The sequence below is a fragment of the Diospyros lotus genome, chromosome 8 (assembly GCF_014633365.1).
Source record: "Diospyros lotus cultivar Yz01 chromosome 8, ASM1463336v1, whole genome shotgun sequence".
In the NCBI taxonomy this organism is placed as follows: domain Eukaryota; kingdom Viridiplantae; phylum Streptophyta; class Magnoliopsida; order Ericales; family Ebenaceae; genus Diospyros; species Diospyros lotus.
The window spans coordinates 11,460,919-11,476,857 of record NC_068345.1 but is presented as its reverse complement, the minus strand read 5'-3'; the positions used below and the strand labels follow the sequence as shown (position 1 = coordinate 11,476,857).

Here is a 15,939-nt window from a genome sequence, read left to right as displayed (position 1 = left end):
TTGTTATTAAAAGGGTTTGTTTGTTTAAGCAAGAGGTTGTAAATTCCTATCTTGTTGTCAAAGAGTCTATCCAGAGAGATATGGGGATTATAGTGGATTAGTTGAAAAATTCCTTAGTAAAAAATTAAGATAGTGGATTAGACTTAATTTAAACCGAACTATTATATATTATTGTGTCTCTTTTTTTTTTTTTTTTTATTGGGCCAAACAAATTCTCTCTTGCATTAAAATTTCATTTTTTATAAAAAAAATTCAAATCTAATTAAATTTTTAAATAATTCAATTCATCCCTTTTAAATATTGATATCATTGCTATACGATTCCAACAATATTCACTACGACGTGTCTTTCATTTTTCGGTTAAAGCTCCACTAAGATATGTCTTTAATCGGCTAGAAACCAACATATACAACATGTTTCACGTATGGATAATGCTATATAGCGAATCTGACTGACAATGTGGTTTAATCGTGAGATTTTAACCAAATTCTTGCGAGAATTTGAAGGCTAATTCTTTGCCCAATTATTTTGAATCCCCCACAAATTGGGCTCTCTTTTTCTCGGACTATTTTGAATCCCCGCCCAAATTGAGAGACCCACATATTCCCCTCTCTCTCTCTCTCAACTTCCCCTTCTCTTCACCTCACCTCATCTCACCTTCATTGCCGCGTCTCTAGCAACCGCTGGATCAGTCTCGTTTTCGCCACCGTGTCGCCTTGTCCAGCAGTCATCGAATCCCTATTGCCTCCTCCATCACGTTGCCTTCTCCAGCAACCGCCAGCAACGACCACCATCTCTGCTGCCCGCAGCTGTTAAAGCCGCTGCCAACCTCCCCACTATCTCCGTTGACTTCGAAATATGTAGTGATCAGTTCCGGCTGCGACACCCTTGGTCGACAGCTTCGAAATCTAGTTTACGCGAAGCGTAGCACTGGCCGCTTTCTTTGTTGCTGGCTCCTTATGTATCTATTTTACTCTACTGTTTGTTTTTTACTTGTTTGTGATGAATACATGTATTCTCAAAAATAATTGCTGTAATTTGAAGTATCAGAAGATGATTGTTGTTGAATTGAATGTTTCTTGTTAAACATTCGACCTTGAGGGGCTAGTAGTTGGTGTCATTCTATGGATTCAAATGTTCAACATTTGAAGTGTAATATTGTATTGGATATGGATACTAGGAGCGCAAAACTGGAATATTGTGGTTGAGAATCACAAGTGTAGTCTCAACTTTGTCCGACTCATAGATCATAATTTGGAGATTTGTTATGTTTAACATTTGAAGTGGAAGATCTTTCTTCTCTTTTTTTCTTTTTGCAATTAAAGATTACTATAATTGATATTTGTTAACCTTGGTTTTGGATTATTATACTGAAAATGCATCTTTCATTACATAAGATTCTGGTTTGAAGCTCAAATTTGGGTACTAAAAATATATCTTTCTTTAGAAAATCACTCCTTCAAGAAACATGAAAGCGACGAAGAGGAACAGAGCCAAACTACTACAAGCACTATACTACTGTCTCTATGCCAAAACTATGAAAGCGACAAAGATGATTAGCAATTTGTTGTAGATGACTGTAAATGAAGCACATTGTCCAATGAACACCTTGTTATGCTTCTGTGATTTGGCATGCCATTCCAAGAGCAATTGGAATTTGTATACTTACATCGGGAGAAGTAACAAACTCAATATGTATGTTAGAACTATAGATGATGTTTTAATTGTATGATGCCACCAACTTATCTTGTATGAACGTTTATTAGCATATGATTGGTATTATATTTAGCATAATAACGTGGTACTACAATAAACATTATCAACCTTATATAGTTGTTCATTCTCCTTTGATCACAGTTGACACAAAACAGTGAGGCATTTCTTTCAGGATTACAGTTGGGGGAAGTCCATGTGCCATAAAGTGGCCTTCAAAACTTAATCAAACTTGATAGAGCAGCAAAATAAGGCCATCTTTGAGGATCTAAGAGCTTAATAATAGTGTTTGTGTACATGATGATGATGACCCAAGAGGCCAAACCAATATAAACGCAAACTGATTTATCAATCACCATTACACTAGCAGAGAAGACTAATACATAACAAAGAAGAGAGATTTCCCATTAACAATGAGAGATTGTTATTATTTCTGGCCCCTCTTTTTCCACAAGTCCCTAAACATTCTAATACCATAGCTTTTCTTCTTTCCGCTCCCAAAACCATAATTTGTATCATCACCGAGGCTGGGAGAACCAACAAAGCCTGTGTACCCGCCAGTCGATGGCTTGAACATGTTTCCGTAGTGCTTATTCATGGATTCGCATCTCTCAGATATCCATCTCCCATTCATCTCTAGTCCTCCAGTAAGCACTGTAGCTACAACATCTATCGTTTTTCTCCACTGCTCTACCTGCACTCTCAGTTTCTTCATTTCAGCTTCTAGCTTCCCCTTCAGTTGCATTTCATTGGCTTTACTTGCTTCCAGCTGCTCTCTCAGTTCGCTTAACCTCCAAGCCATTTCTTCCTCCTTGGCTCGTCTTGTTGACATCTCTAATCTTGCTCCACTGGTTGTGTCTGAGACATCTCTGATCCCCTGGTTTCATATGTAATAGCAAAACTGAGCTTTGATCATGAATCTAGCATAAAACTTATCTAATCAAACAAACACGAATTCTAGACAAATGCTACAAAAGGTGTTGCATTTGCAATGATGAATAACTTCTCTAACCTTGATCTCAACATTTAATCAACTCAAAGCTGCAATCAATTGAGGAAGAGCAGTAATATGCTTAATGATCAGTCAAAAGTTTTGAGCTACACAAATGAGGTATCAAAAGGATGAACATGTTAGCAAGAAGACAACATGTGGGGATAAGACATGAAATCTACAAATGGTTGAATAAAGCAGGATCTCTGCTCATTGTTCCATGAGCATTCTTCTTTAATGGTAACATAAAGACAATAAATAGAACATAAAATAAATGGCAAGCCAAGAGAAGGGAGAAGGCAAGAACATAAATAACTAATAACTTTACTCCTAGACTGATCAGTTGTTCTAGAACCTTGAAGCACAATTGGAGATTCATTAACAAATAACTAAGATAACAATAAGTTGCAAATACATAATTAACAAACAACAAACATACTTATATTACTTAGATGGAAATACATTAACAAATAAGCAACCCAACCCCAGCACGTGAGCTCATCATCAAAACCTCACATTCATGTCCTAGTTGTGTCTCTAGCTGGGAACTAAACTAATGACCATTTCTGTGCAAAATGTTCTTTATTGTAAATAACTTCAGCTAGCATGATTTTTTGGCAGCATTCTTTTCACAATCCGTTTCTCATAAACAAAATAACTTCTTCAAATGCTAGCCAATCTGCCCCTACCAAAGCAACCACATCATACACTTCCACCCGACAACCTACACCTTCAGGTTTTCACTACCTCTTTCTTTGATGCAAATAAGGAAAATTACTGAACTTGACTTGTTTGCATTACAACATGAGCAGAGAAGCAAATGCCAAAACTGAAGCATCACAATCAGATAATATATCTACTAATTCTCCTACTCTACTGTACATTCAACAACAATATGGGAGCATCTTAGCTTTCTTATCAATACCGGGCATGGTCATTATGAAGTCCAAGGCCATTAGTGAAAAGAATAATTCAAAAATTTCAACTATCAGTAGAATGTGGAAAAAAACTACAAAGGTGGGTTTCTTCATCCATTGAATTGTAGAAATATAATATCATACAGTCCAAGGACACTGTATGATATTAGTGAAGGGTATCTTACAGAAATATGTAGAAATATCGTCTTCTGACTACCGGAGGACCGAGGGCGAGAGATGGAGGGGATGTCGGAGGATCGATGCTGCTGCTAGTGAGGACGAACGACAGCAGGAGAAGACCTACGTCGGAGCTGTACTGACGGCAAAGTGCGTCCGATCTGCGATGGAAAAGCGGCCAGAAATGTCAGAGATTGTCGCCGACGACAGTGGGAGATGAAGCCGGTGGGGGCGTCCGATTTTTGGGTGCTAGGGTTCTTGTTTCAACAGGTGAGGTGAAGGAGACACGGTGGGGAGGGAGAGAGAGAGAGAGAGAGAGATAGAAGAAGACACCTCCTTGGCTTTGTTCTCTATCAAACTAACAACGAAGCTCGATCTTTCCCCTGCATCGTCTTGCATTGCCCTCCACTCCGTACGAACAGTGACTCTTCAGAATTTGAAAATCCTGCCAACTTACCAACTCTAATAAAGGTGCTTCCTTGCATCAGCTTCATGAGATCTCCTATTTAGATTGATGACCTTATCTTTTGTCCTCCCTCCTCTCACTGTCTGATAGATTTTGTGTGATTAATTTAATATTTCACATTGCGCCAATTTCACAACTAGTCTATCTGCCTTGTGTGTATTAGGAAGAAAATAGTTAAAATATCAAAAATACATTATAATTTTCAACCATAATTTATACCGACGCGATATTTAATAGTATCAATAAAATTAAAAATCGTACTATATGTACCGATGAGATGACAAAATCGATGATCAAATCGGACTTCATCCAATGATAAGGCCCTATCAAACTTTATCTAGACGCCGTGAATGAAAAAAAAAACTCAGGCATGATGAAGTCTGATCGGGGTTCATCATTGCTTCATGAAGCTTGGGGTTTCATCTAGAAATGACGGCGACAAATTAGATGAGAACATTTTTATCATTCGGCACTTTTGATCATCCTCTTAATAACCCAATTATTTATACAAATAATATTTTTCTAAAATTAATTCTCTTCATCTACGACTGATAAATCATCAAGAGTTGGGGGTGTACAAAACAAGAGCAATGAGTTCAGCAGAAAAACAGTCATGAACTTCCCCTTCTTTCAACAGTTGCGTGGGGCTGTATTTGTGATCTTTATAAGACACAATCAGGATCTCTTCCCATCCTCCGTTCCAAGAGACGAGAGAAGGGAAAGAAAAGAATAATACAAGTACTGGATGGAGGAATTAAATTAGCCTTTCTTGGTGGATGAAGCAGCCTCGCCAAATTATTCAGTTTCTTCCTTAATTTGGTGTAACAAAAAAAGGAATGGATGAACAAGCACAACCTCCACCAGGATTTAGGAATCAGGACTCAAAACAACTTGGAAGGCTTGAATTTGTTTTCAGCCATTACTTCTTTGATTGAAACAAAACGGCCTTGCTCGATCGAAAGCTGTGCTGCAACTCCCATGGCAACTGAAACCAACCCATCATATAGACCAACGGCAGGAGCTCGTTTGCCTTTATGTCTAATTGCAGACAAGAAGTTCAGGTGCTCCAAATAGCTGGAACCATGATGCAGCCCCTGATATCTGATAAACAAATAAGAAAGCTTAATTATTACAAAGTAAATTAAATGACTGGGAGAGAAAAAATTCTACAAGAAGAATGGATAATTAAAGGAACGGAAACACAAAATTATGTTCAGAAAAAGTTGAGATTAACCCACTTAATTCGGTCATCTTCAGCTTTTAAAGTTCGAACCCCATCTCTTCCGTCTTGCCTAGTGCTTACGCGCACAATGCTCTCGGGAACAAGGGCCTCCCCCTGTTTAAGGAATTGGAGTCAGATAAAGACAACTGCAAAAAGGAAAATTGCAACGTGTGGGCGCACTGCACATCGGAGAGGGAGTTGACCTTTCCAATATCACCAACGACGCATATTTCTTGCTCGTTTTTACTCCCTTCAGCAAACATACAGAGGTCAAGCATGCCTCGAGAACCATTCTCAAATTCAATAATGACGTATGCATTGTCAATTATGTCAGGTACCTGAAGCCAAAAACCAGTAAATAAAATTGGATGAAGGAATTGGGAAGAGCTTGAAATATGAAAGTGCTTGCTTGCACTCAAAACCTTTAAACATGACAAATACTTTGTGTGCAAATGTCAATAGTCTACAAGATTAAAGAATTTCTCATGAATACAAAAAACAAATGTTTCATTGAATCTTATTATGACAGAATTTTTTAAATATACTCACTTTGCCATTATAAATTTCATCTTTGTGATTTACATCAACACCGCCTGAAGCCATCACGCGGACTGGATTTGAACCAGCAAACAGCCTCATCAGATCAAAAAAGTGGCAGCATTTCTCTACAAGAGTTCCTCCAGTATTACAATTGAACCGATTCCAATTTTTCACCTATAACATGCATAAATCAATGAGATAGTGCCCACAATTGCAAATGACAAAATAAAAACCAAGTAGAGCATGTACCTTAACCAAAAAGGGAAATCGGTGCTCCCGTATAGCCACCATTTTGATGTGCCCTAATAATCCATCTTTAACTATTTCTATTAGTTTAGCGACAGGTGGCATGTATCTGTACTCTAGCCCAACTTGCACCAGCATCTCTGGTCTCTTTCTAGCAGCCTCTATTACCTAAATGCAGCATCATAGAATTACCATTACATTGATCTTATAATTCAAAGAGAGACTAGTAAAGGATAATATATGGAAACATATATCAGAAGAGTGGGACTCAAAATCCAGATAAGCTTTTTTGGTCTAATATACATGATGAAGAAACATCCTGCACTTTGGGTTAGAAAAGCTATGGTATAAACTCCAGTAGTACTTTCTAAATCAAAAGCATAGCACTTGTATGAAAGATGCACCAGTCGGGATCAGATAAAATTTGCAACAACAAACCAATTGTTAGTTGCACACAATGTCTGACTTCACTGTCTTTATGCACTAGTCATGTGCATATTTTGTAGATTAGCGTTTCAATTGATAAGAAATTGTTTTTGAACTTACTATAACCCTCAATTTGGTGCCCGAACAGATATGATTATCAATATTAACAATAAAAAACATCATTGCTATCAGCTATCAGCCAGAACAGAAATTTTAGGGAAAGATTTCCTACAAATAGTCAACTTTGCATCCATCAAAATATATATATATATATATAAGCATCATCTCATGATTCAACATGAAAAGATGCATCGGTAATAAAAATAAGAACCTAAATACGGATGGTCAATATACAAGGATCCTGACCTTCCAGCAATCCGCAACTGTGGTGCAAAGAGGCTTCTCCACTAGTATATGATGAGGCCTTGGGTGGTTAATGATGTCCATCAGGATTTGGTAATGAGTCATGTTTGGAGTAGAAACAACCACCACATCGCAGAGCCCACTTTCCAGGAGCTCTAGATGTCCTGAAAAAACCTTTTCAAGAAACAAATTCACGAAAGTTTCAGTATTAATATTATCCCTTCTAGTGGATTAAGATTGATCGCAACAGATGATGATACAGGGATGCCAGATTTTCTCTAAACACTCATCAGGTCATGCATAAAATTCAGACACAGCAGATTCAGAATGCATCAGAGCAACGGAATCTTTCCCAACATTCATCAAGTCACACATAAAATTCAAACACATCATGAAATAGACAACGCTGCTGAATGAATTCACAGAGGCGAAGCCGTCGAAAATTAAGCTAATTAACCTTGAGAGGCCAGTCGAAGGATTTCGCTAAATCCACGGCAAGTTGGCGTGAGGGGAGGTGGGGATCGGCTACGCAGACGACGGCGATGCCTTCGCGGCGGAGGTGGTGGAGGTTGATGAGGTGCTCCGTTCCCATCATCCCCACCCCTACGATTCCATATCTCACCGTCTTCTCTTTCATCTTCGTTCCAGAGTTCTCTGTCTCTCCCCAAATTGCCTATTTGTCGCTACATTCACGGTTGGTTCCGACTTCAATCTTCATGCCATTGGCATGGATTCCATTTCAATTCCAGTAATCAAGTGTTGGCGGTAACGCCAAATTACTCTTTCGACCTTGTCCATATCAGCATCTCCTCTCCGCCTATGATGCGGGCATAATGTACAAATTCCAAATATTCGTATGGGCTAATTGGGTAAATTGCGCGGCCGAGTAAGAGCTCCACCGGTAGGCACGTGGACAAAGACTTTAATTTCGGATTTATAGAAATTAATTGAAGGAGCATATTTATTATTTATTGTTGATGTGCCCGATAAATATCAAAAAATAAATATGGATCAAATACATGAAAAAGGAAAAAATAAAACAAAAAATGAAAAAGCAAGTGGAGACCGAGATTCTTACTTGTCTCAATTAAAAGACTTTCTGTTCAAATGTGGCCACAACCGAGGGTTTCTCGGTTCAAATAAGTGGTTGCCGTAACGAAGATTCTTTTGATTCTGAGATCGTTCAACCCTTATTCAAGCCCCCAAGTCGAATATAATGCAAAATATGTTATCTGAGAAATTTGGGATGGTTGTCATGTGTCTCCTTTCTCTCTTTTTTGTAAATACAAGGCTTGTCTCCTTATTCAAGTATGCCGATTCACTTGCTAAGATTTCATTTTGCTCTCAAATTTAAACTGACTTAAGTATTAGAGAGTTTGTGTGAGATCATCCGTGCCTCTCACCGTTTGTTCATTTTCCAGGCCCAATTGGTTCTCAAGGCCCAGTCAGTTCACAAGCTCCAATCGATCCTCAAGCTTAATCGATTCTCAAGACCTAGTCGGTTCTTAAGTCCCAATCAATTTTCAAGGCCAATCAATTCTCGAGACCCAATCAATTATTTCTCGGCAGTCGATTATTTAAGGCTCTTATTCATCAACATTAGCAAGTCATCATCCCTCAAAGCTCTCTAATCATTTTTCAGCTTCCTAATTATTTTTAGATTCTTAACAATCTTTATACATAGACGTCAATCTTGTTTTTCTATATTATAAATTTATTGTTGTAATTTGACAACAACAATTATATTTGTTTTAAAAATTACTTTTTGAAATTCTTAATCTCAACCTATCAATTTAAATTTTTTTTAGAAGTTTTAATTGGAAAAACAATGAAAAGAAATTAAATACAAATACAAATAAAATAATCATAACTCATAAGGACATTTTGGGGTTAATAATTAATTTTCTTTTTTCCAAAGCAAAGAAAGATCAGTTTTGCTTCCTCTTTCTATGTCTATCCAAGTTGACGTCTATCCATGCCGGGCGGGCGCCATGCCATTCTCAGTTAAATAAATGATTTTCCCCCCTTAACCTAAAACATGTCTAGGTTCATTGTAGTTAAATAAATGATTTTCCACCTTTAACCTAAAACATGTCTAGGTTCATTGTTCTTCCCTCTTTTCACCAACAGGCGTCCAGGTTCATGATCACATTTGTTTCAATTTTCTCAGAAGTCTATAATCTGAGACACTGACCTTTTGTAATTTTATTTTTGACTAAAAATTTTATTTGATATTAGTTTTTGACCAAAAACCTAGATTTACTTATCTAAAATAATTACCCAATTCTATTATTACAAGATTTTAAAATAAATATACCAAACTTACCCTTAAATGGATAATAACATTAACATAATAACATTATTTGATCGATTAATGTTTGACTAAATTGCATCTATCACCCTTATATTTTAAAAAATGATACACACCTCCTTTGAGGTTAATTATCGTGAAATACATAACCTCTATTGTTAATTAATAATAGTTAATTTTACAAGAATTTTCAAAATACCCTCTTTTCTCAACTCTCTTTTGAAATCATATAAAAAGAAATTATGAAATGGTAGACACACAATCTAAGATAAGAAGAGAGATTAAGAAAATGAAAGATTTATAAATCCAATAATTCTATATTCGAACTCTCAAATCCAAAAGTTTGACACTCAACGAGAGACCTATCACCAATCTTTGTTAGCGATGGGCTTCACCAACTATTAACAATAAAGATAAAAAGAGATAGAGATAAACTGTAATACCTCAATAAATTTTACAAATTTTTAGGAAATAAACAAGATAATAAAGATAGGAAAAATATATATGTTTAAGCGTGTATATAAAATAAGATAACGTTTTGACAATTAATTTAAATAAGGATTTGAAACTATAACTCAAACTAATAACAAATGTGGGAATCTGCAAATAATTGTAGAGGAATTAAAAATATTGATAGGGACCAAGTTGCAACTTCAAAAGGGCATCGAAAGAATAATCAAGAAAAAGGAAAAAGAATAAGTGAAATTTTGAAGAAAAAAAAAAGCTTATAGGTGTAACATCCCACTTTATCGGGCGTGTTATAACTTAAGAAATTTCGAATTATATATATATATATTTATATGAACAATGTTAGCATAATACAGATTCCTAAAAATCCCATCTACCTATCTAACATGATAATCACCATACTTTATATACGCTAGACTATGTATTCATCAATAGTGGAAGTAAGAAATTGAACCTAAGCATACATTGAATCGTAATGATATTACATGACCGCTTCACAACAATAATTCAAAATACAAGATTATTCATTAATGGAACATAAGTTTCTTAACATGACTTAAAACATAACATAACCAGGACATTTCTAGACCTTCATGAAAAAGCAAAACTACAAGAAACAAATTTTGTCAAATCCATGACAACTTAAGTCATTACACTTCATCTATTTTCGTGCCTTCGCTGCAAGCCCCAATTAGAAAGTTTAAATATTCCAGAAACATAGCCCACGTTACATGCTGAATTATCTAAGTAAGGGTATATCATTCAAATCTTATGCATATATGTAAATGCAACATGACATCAGTCTTTTAGTTTGAGTCAACCACACCCAACTACTACTCTCCATTGTTACAACTTTCTTACCAGGCCGAGATATATGAGGGCACCCTTGATAGAGCAGTGGTGCCAATCCTAATTTCAAGCCCATGCGAGGTATGACTAATAATTTCATCGTGTATATATGCATATTTCATCACCAATACACGTGAATGCTACTCTACATGATGCATAACATAACAAAATGTGACAACATGATGTTTGCATGAAAGCCAAATTAGTCTTGGTAGGACCCCTTACCTTAACTTTGCTTTTGGGATTTCTCGAAGAATGAGCAGACCAAAAAAATTGTGCAAGTTACCAAATCCTATAGTCAAATTTCTCCTAATCCATAAATATCCACAAAAAATCAATATTTTTTATTTCACTATATTTTTCCTTATTTTTCTCCCATTTTTCCTCTCCATACTTCAAAAATAAATACCTTATCACATAATTTCCTAATTTTTTCACCATAAATCCTAAAATATTCTTATAAAAATAATAAAAAAATTTCAAAAACTCTAACTTAGCATGCGCCTCAACGCGCTGATCCATGCGTCTGAGAGTTGACTCGCGCGTGAAACTTACGCGCCGGTCGTTTTCTCCAAAAGTCTGGTCGCCGACGATTCTCCAAACTTGGATTTTCTTACACTGCCTAGAAGCTCTTCTCAAGACGGTCACTTTGGTATCCTTGGTTGCTCGAAATGATGGCCAAAAGTGCCTCAATCGGGGGGGTTTAATCATTGGTTTCGGCGAACTCTCGCGACTTCGATAACCCTCGAAACCCTTTCAAACTCACTCGAAAACACCCTAAAATCTCCAGAACTGATCCTCACTACCTTTAGAATAAAATCCCTTTATCAAGAACCTTTGATTCACTCTCTAACACAAGCAAAGTTGAAGTTTAAACTTGATGAATATGGCCTCCTCGAAACCCCTATTTATACCTATTTTCGAGCCTCTAAACATCCATTCATGACAAGTCTCTAGTCCTTAATATTATTATGGCCATTAAATGGCCTCAACATACCCTGCTATAGGCGAGATTTGCTCCTCAGAGCACTCAATTTTTTTGGCCACTCCATGACTGATTTCTGTCACGTGGCCGATTCTTGGCCACCCTCGTGGTCGATTCTCGGCCAAAGACCGACCATAATGGCATAGGCTTAGCCTTGCAGAACCTCCCAACCATCCCCCTCGAGTTTCCCACGGTCAAAATCGACGATAGAAGAGGCGGCCGGCGGTTGGCAGTGTTCACACGGCCAGTCTTTGTAAAATTACACTTTGGCGCCTCCCAACATTTGAAATTTCTTTTTGGCCCTTTCCATGAAACCCCTGAACTTTCTACAAATTCCATTAAGGTCCTCAAGTTCCAAACTTTTCATTTCATCCCTAGATATTTTGAAAAAACGTCTTTTAGGCTTCCCTCGGGCAAAATCAGAAATTTAAACTTAACCCCGAATTTACGTTTTCATCGCAAACCCTTTTGTTTCCTACCGAAACCACTTGAGGGTTGATCCTTATGCCAAATTTGAATCCTTTAAGAGTTCTTTTGGTTTTTCGAAAACCTCTTGTGACAATTCGGTTCTTCAGCCTGAACCATAGTTGTACCGAAAACTGTCTTTGATCCAATTTCTTTCAATGCTAAAAATCATGCTTTGAGATGCTTGACAGTCCCGTACCCTTTTTCGTAGTTATCTAAGCCCCAGGGTATTCCTTGCAGTTGATTCAGCTGATTCAGATATCTAAACTGTCTTCTAAACTTTTTTATTTGCCACAAAATATGAAATAATTCATTTATTAATGACATATTTTTTTATTTCAACTTGGAATATTACAGAAGTCGACTCCCATTCCCAGGAAGTTAACTCCAGTTCAAGTGACAGTCGACTATCAGAGTTTGATAGTCAGATTTTTGAACATTATGCAGGTCATCCAGATTTTCTTATAAATAGTTGGAGCTCGAAATGAAGAAAAAGTTTTGCTCTCCTAAATATCTAAAAAGACTTCTAGCTCTCACAAAGCTCTCAAACTCTTTCCAAGCAACTAAAGGCTCTCAAGCTACATTGCCAATCCATCTAGAGCCACAAGGCAAGTGGAGAAGAAGGCTACTCAAAGTCTATTCCTTTTCTTTCAATTGAACTGAGGTTTATCATTTAATTTATGTTTCATTGCCTTGTATCATTGTATTCAATTGTTGATTTAGTTGTGTCCAAGTGTGGGCAAGTATTTGTATTCATTTAAACTCATTATTGTTAACTGTTTAGTTGCTTAGAACCCTCAAAATCTATATGTGTATTAGTTTTCAAGGTGAGCTAAGGTGAAATTTTGGTGTGAGATTGGATTTAATGGAACCCCAATGGTGGTTAGACCTTGGGAGAGTGGAGTGGGTGTGTGAGGAAACACCGAACCACTATAAGTCTCTATTGTCTCATATTTATTTTTCTTGATATATCTTGTGGCATAAACTATCAAAATATCAATCATCATTTATATATATTTAAGCAAGTATATTTTCTATAAAATCATTCTTAAATTTTTTTCTCTAAAATTGGTAAAATTTTAATTACTTAATCCACCCCCCTCTTGAGTGGCCATTAACCAAGGGACCAACAGAGAGTGTGCGTGTGACTCTTAGGAGGATTTGTGAGTCTCAGGATGTGTTATGAGTCTCAAGGTGACGTGAGAGTCTCTTGATGATGAGAAAGTCTTAGGATGACTCGTGACTTAGAAGGTGACTAGAGACATGGAAAGTGACGAGAGAGTTCCTATAACGACCCGTTAGTGGGTCTAGGCTAAGCTATCAATACTGCCATGCATATGATAATTTCGCTATAAATTGATCGACATGTTGGAATTATTTTAAGTGTGTGGAAGAGGCAAAAATAATGAAGATAACATTATGTTTAATAAATCAAGAAAAGCGAGAATATATATATATATATGTGCAAGTGTTTGTATGCAAGTGAGGGCATGATGGGAAAGGATAAAGGTGAGTGGGGACATTTAAGTAATTGTGTGTGGGTGTGTATATATATATATATAAAAGAGGAAATGGGGTTGTAATTGCATGTAAAAGGGAGAAATATGAGGCAAAGGAAGAGAAGGGGAGGGAACTGAATGGGAGAAGGGGAGCAAAGAGGTAAGGGCTTTTTCTCTTTCTTCTTATTTGATTGTTGGTGTGCCAAAGGGACGGTAAAGCTAAAGATTTCTTCTTTTTCTTTTTCTTCTTCCTTTCTTCTTGCTAGCTTGCTTATTGGAAGTGAGAAGTAAAAAGGGTTTGGAAGAGCATCTTCTGAAGTAGGAGCATCAAGAAAGGTTTGACTAAGGCAAGTTCTACTCATTTCTTCTTATTTTTGATCCTTTGGCTTTGGTGTTTTCCAAGAAAGGCTTTATTTCGAAGCTATGTAGAAATGGTCGTAAATCTCCCAAACCTCTTGCTTGATCTTGTTAGTTTCATTTGGTCTTCAAAATAGGGCTTGTTCCACCTTATAACCGCTTGGGAATGATGTATTTTCTATTAGGATATAGTTGATTCAAGTATTTGTGTTGAATTTGCATGTTTGGAGGGTTTTCAGAGTGATTGTCGACTCTGATTGGTAGATCGCTTTTGGGAACTGGTCGACCGTTTCTACCTTGTGGCATCTTGGGCATGCTCCACTGTTTTTGGCATAACTTTTAGTAGAAATATCTGATTCAAGATTCGTTTAATGCATTTTAAACTAGACTCGATAAGATTCGATTGGGTATAGAATATGAATTATTTTGATGAGTTTTGAATGGTTTCATCTTGGTTCCAAAACATGTCTAGAGGAGTTGGGGTTTATGAGAGGCTTATGTTAAAAGGATGAGTTTAGGGTGATTTCTCCATGATCCCCAAGAATGTTTATATGCTCTTAAGGGATTATTTGGGTTTTATTGGGTATGGTTGGGGGCATAATTTGGGGTTACTAGAGTTTGGTAATTCGGTGATATATTAAAAGCTTGCTTATATATGTTAATTTAGGCATGCTATATGGGTGAGCCAAGGCATTAAGTGAAGCTAATTGGCCTCTAAGGTTACATATGCATGGGAGCATGCCCTAGGTGTTGAGCTATCTGGCCTCAATGATCTCGTGGCATGAGTTATGTGTAGACTTTGGGTGGAGCTAGCTGGCCTCAAGTGTTAACCTGGAGTTGACCTGCCTGGCCCCAAGTATTAGTCGGTGTGTCCATAGACCTTGGGTGGAGCTGGCTGGCCTTAGGTGTCAACCTAGAGTTGAGTTGTCTGGCCCCAAGGGTTAGTTGATATGTATGTAAACCTTGGGTGGAGTTGACTGACCTCGGGCATTCCCTTCAGAGTGGAGCTATCTGGCCTCGAGTGTCCTAAATTATTTGAGCTATCTGGCCTCGAGTGTCCATAGACCTTGGATATGGACTTGTGCGCACTATGAGGCTGTGGTATCATAGGCTGCTCATACCCTAGAGTTGAGAGCGGGTTGAGGGTACTGTTATGGTGGGACCATTGCATGCTAGGTGTGTGGTACCGTAGATGTGTGATAGCGTCGTAGAATGAATGGAATTTATGGGTCCAGAGTAGGGTGCCATGTGGCACGATTATCATGTTACTGCGAGACAATGAGTGTGGTGCTTATAGCATTATGTGGGTTTTGGAGACGGTGTGGTAATAGAGTCATCGAATTATACCTAGGTTATGGTGGAAGCTAGATACTTGAGGGGACTACAGTGATTCTCAGTGTGCTTGTTTCTATTTTGTTAGTAGCACTCTATGTGAAGGTCCTATCATGTATTGTTGGTTGTTTCTTATTGAGTCTTTATTATGATATATCTCATGCTCATTTTCATTGCGTTATACTTGCTGAGCCTTGTGGCTCATTCTTTCTCTTTGCATCATTCCAGGTACAAGTAAAACAGAGGATGAGAAGAGTCTTAGTGTGGCATGGTTTATTAGGTTAGATGTGTACAGAGCTCACCTGAACAAAAGGTCTTGGGGGCATTGTTGGTTTGTGTCGAGACAATGGCGATACTTTTTGTTTTTTGGGCTTGTTGTATCTCTCTTGGGGCGGCCTAAGGGAATGTAAATGGTTATGTTTATTTTGTTTTGTATGAAAAATAATGGAATCATTACTAATTGTTGTTAAAGGTGTGAGTAACCTTGGTAGAGTTACACTCTGATCCCATCTTGTATAGACTTTCCCTCAGAACTCCTTTGTTAGCAGGAACTCCGGAGGCGAGCCCTCGCAGTTTGGTGACAGAGCCTTGTATTACACCTCCGGGTCATTA

The 15,939-nt window shown here is 37.4% G+C and overlaps 2 protein-coding genes across 4 annotated transcripts; both read right to left on the bottom strand.

Annotated features, from left to right (window-relative positions):
- Positions 1-1,951: 1,951 nt before the first annotated feature.
- Positions 1,952-7,972, bottom strand: LOC127807100 (uncharacterized). 3 transcript variants are annotated; one of them, XM_052344723.1, is made up of 9 exons: positions 7,519-7,972; positions 7,065-7,235; positions 6,276-6,440; positions 6,036-6,200; positions 5,690-5,824; positions 5,503-5,600; positions 3,807-5,365; positions 2,726-2,811; positions 1,952-2,590 (listed from the first exon to the last, which is right to left on the bottom strand). In XM_052344723.1, exons 1-7 carry the CDS (start codon positions 7,696-7,698, stop codon positions 5,146-5,148), a joined length of 1,134 nt encoding a protein of 377 aa, XP_052200683.1. In that variant the 5' UTR covers positions 7,699-7,972; the 3' UTR covers positions 1,952-2,590; positions 2,726-2,811; positions 3,807-5,145. The 3 variants fall into 3 exon arrangements, with proteins under 3 accessions (XP_052200683.1, XP_052200684.1, XP_052200682.1); XM_052344724.1 differs by lacking the exon at positions 2,726-2,811 and having other exon boundaries at positions 3,807-3,959; positions 4,132-5,365; XM_052344722.1 differs by lacking the exon at positions 2,726-2,811.
- LOC127808521 (interactor of constitutive active ROPs 4-like) lies at positions 2,141-2,545 on the bottom strand. The gene has a single exon (XM_052347096.1). It carries the CDS (start codon positions 2,543-2,545, stop codon positions 2,141-2,143), a length of 405 nt encoding a protein of 134 aa, XP_052203056.1.
- Positions 7,973-15,939: the final 7,967 nt, after the last annotated feature.

Bases quoted from the DNA above. Each gene is read 5' to 3' on its own strand.
- LOC127808521 (XM_052347096.1), bottom strand. From the start codon at position 2,545: ATGTCAACAAGACGAGCCAAGGAGGAAGAAATGGCTTGGAGGTTAAGC.
- LOC127807100 (XM_052344723.1), bottom strand. From the start codon at position 7,698: ATGAAAGAGAAGACGGTGAGATATGGAATCGTAGGGGTGGGGATGATG. The intron at 6,441-7,064 runs GTCAGGATCCTT...TGCTGCATTTAG, and splicing joins CAGTTGCGGATTGCTGGAAG to GTAATAGAGGCTGCTAGAAA. The intron at 5,825-6,035 runs GTGAGTATATTT...TTTTGGCTTCAG, and splicing joins ATGAAATTTATAATGGCAAA to GTACCTGACATAATTGACAA.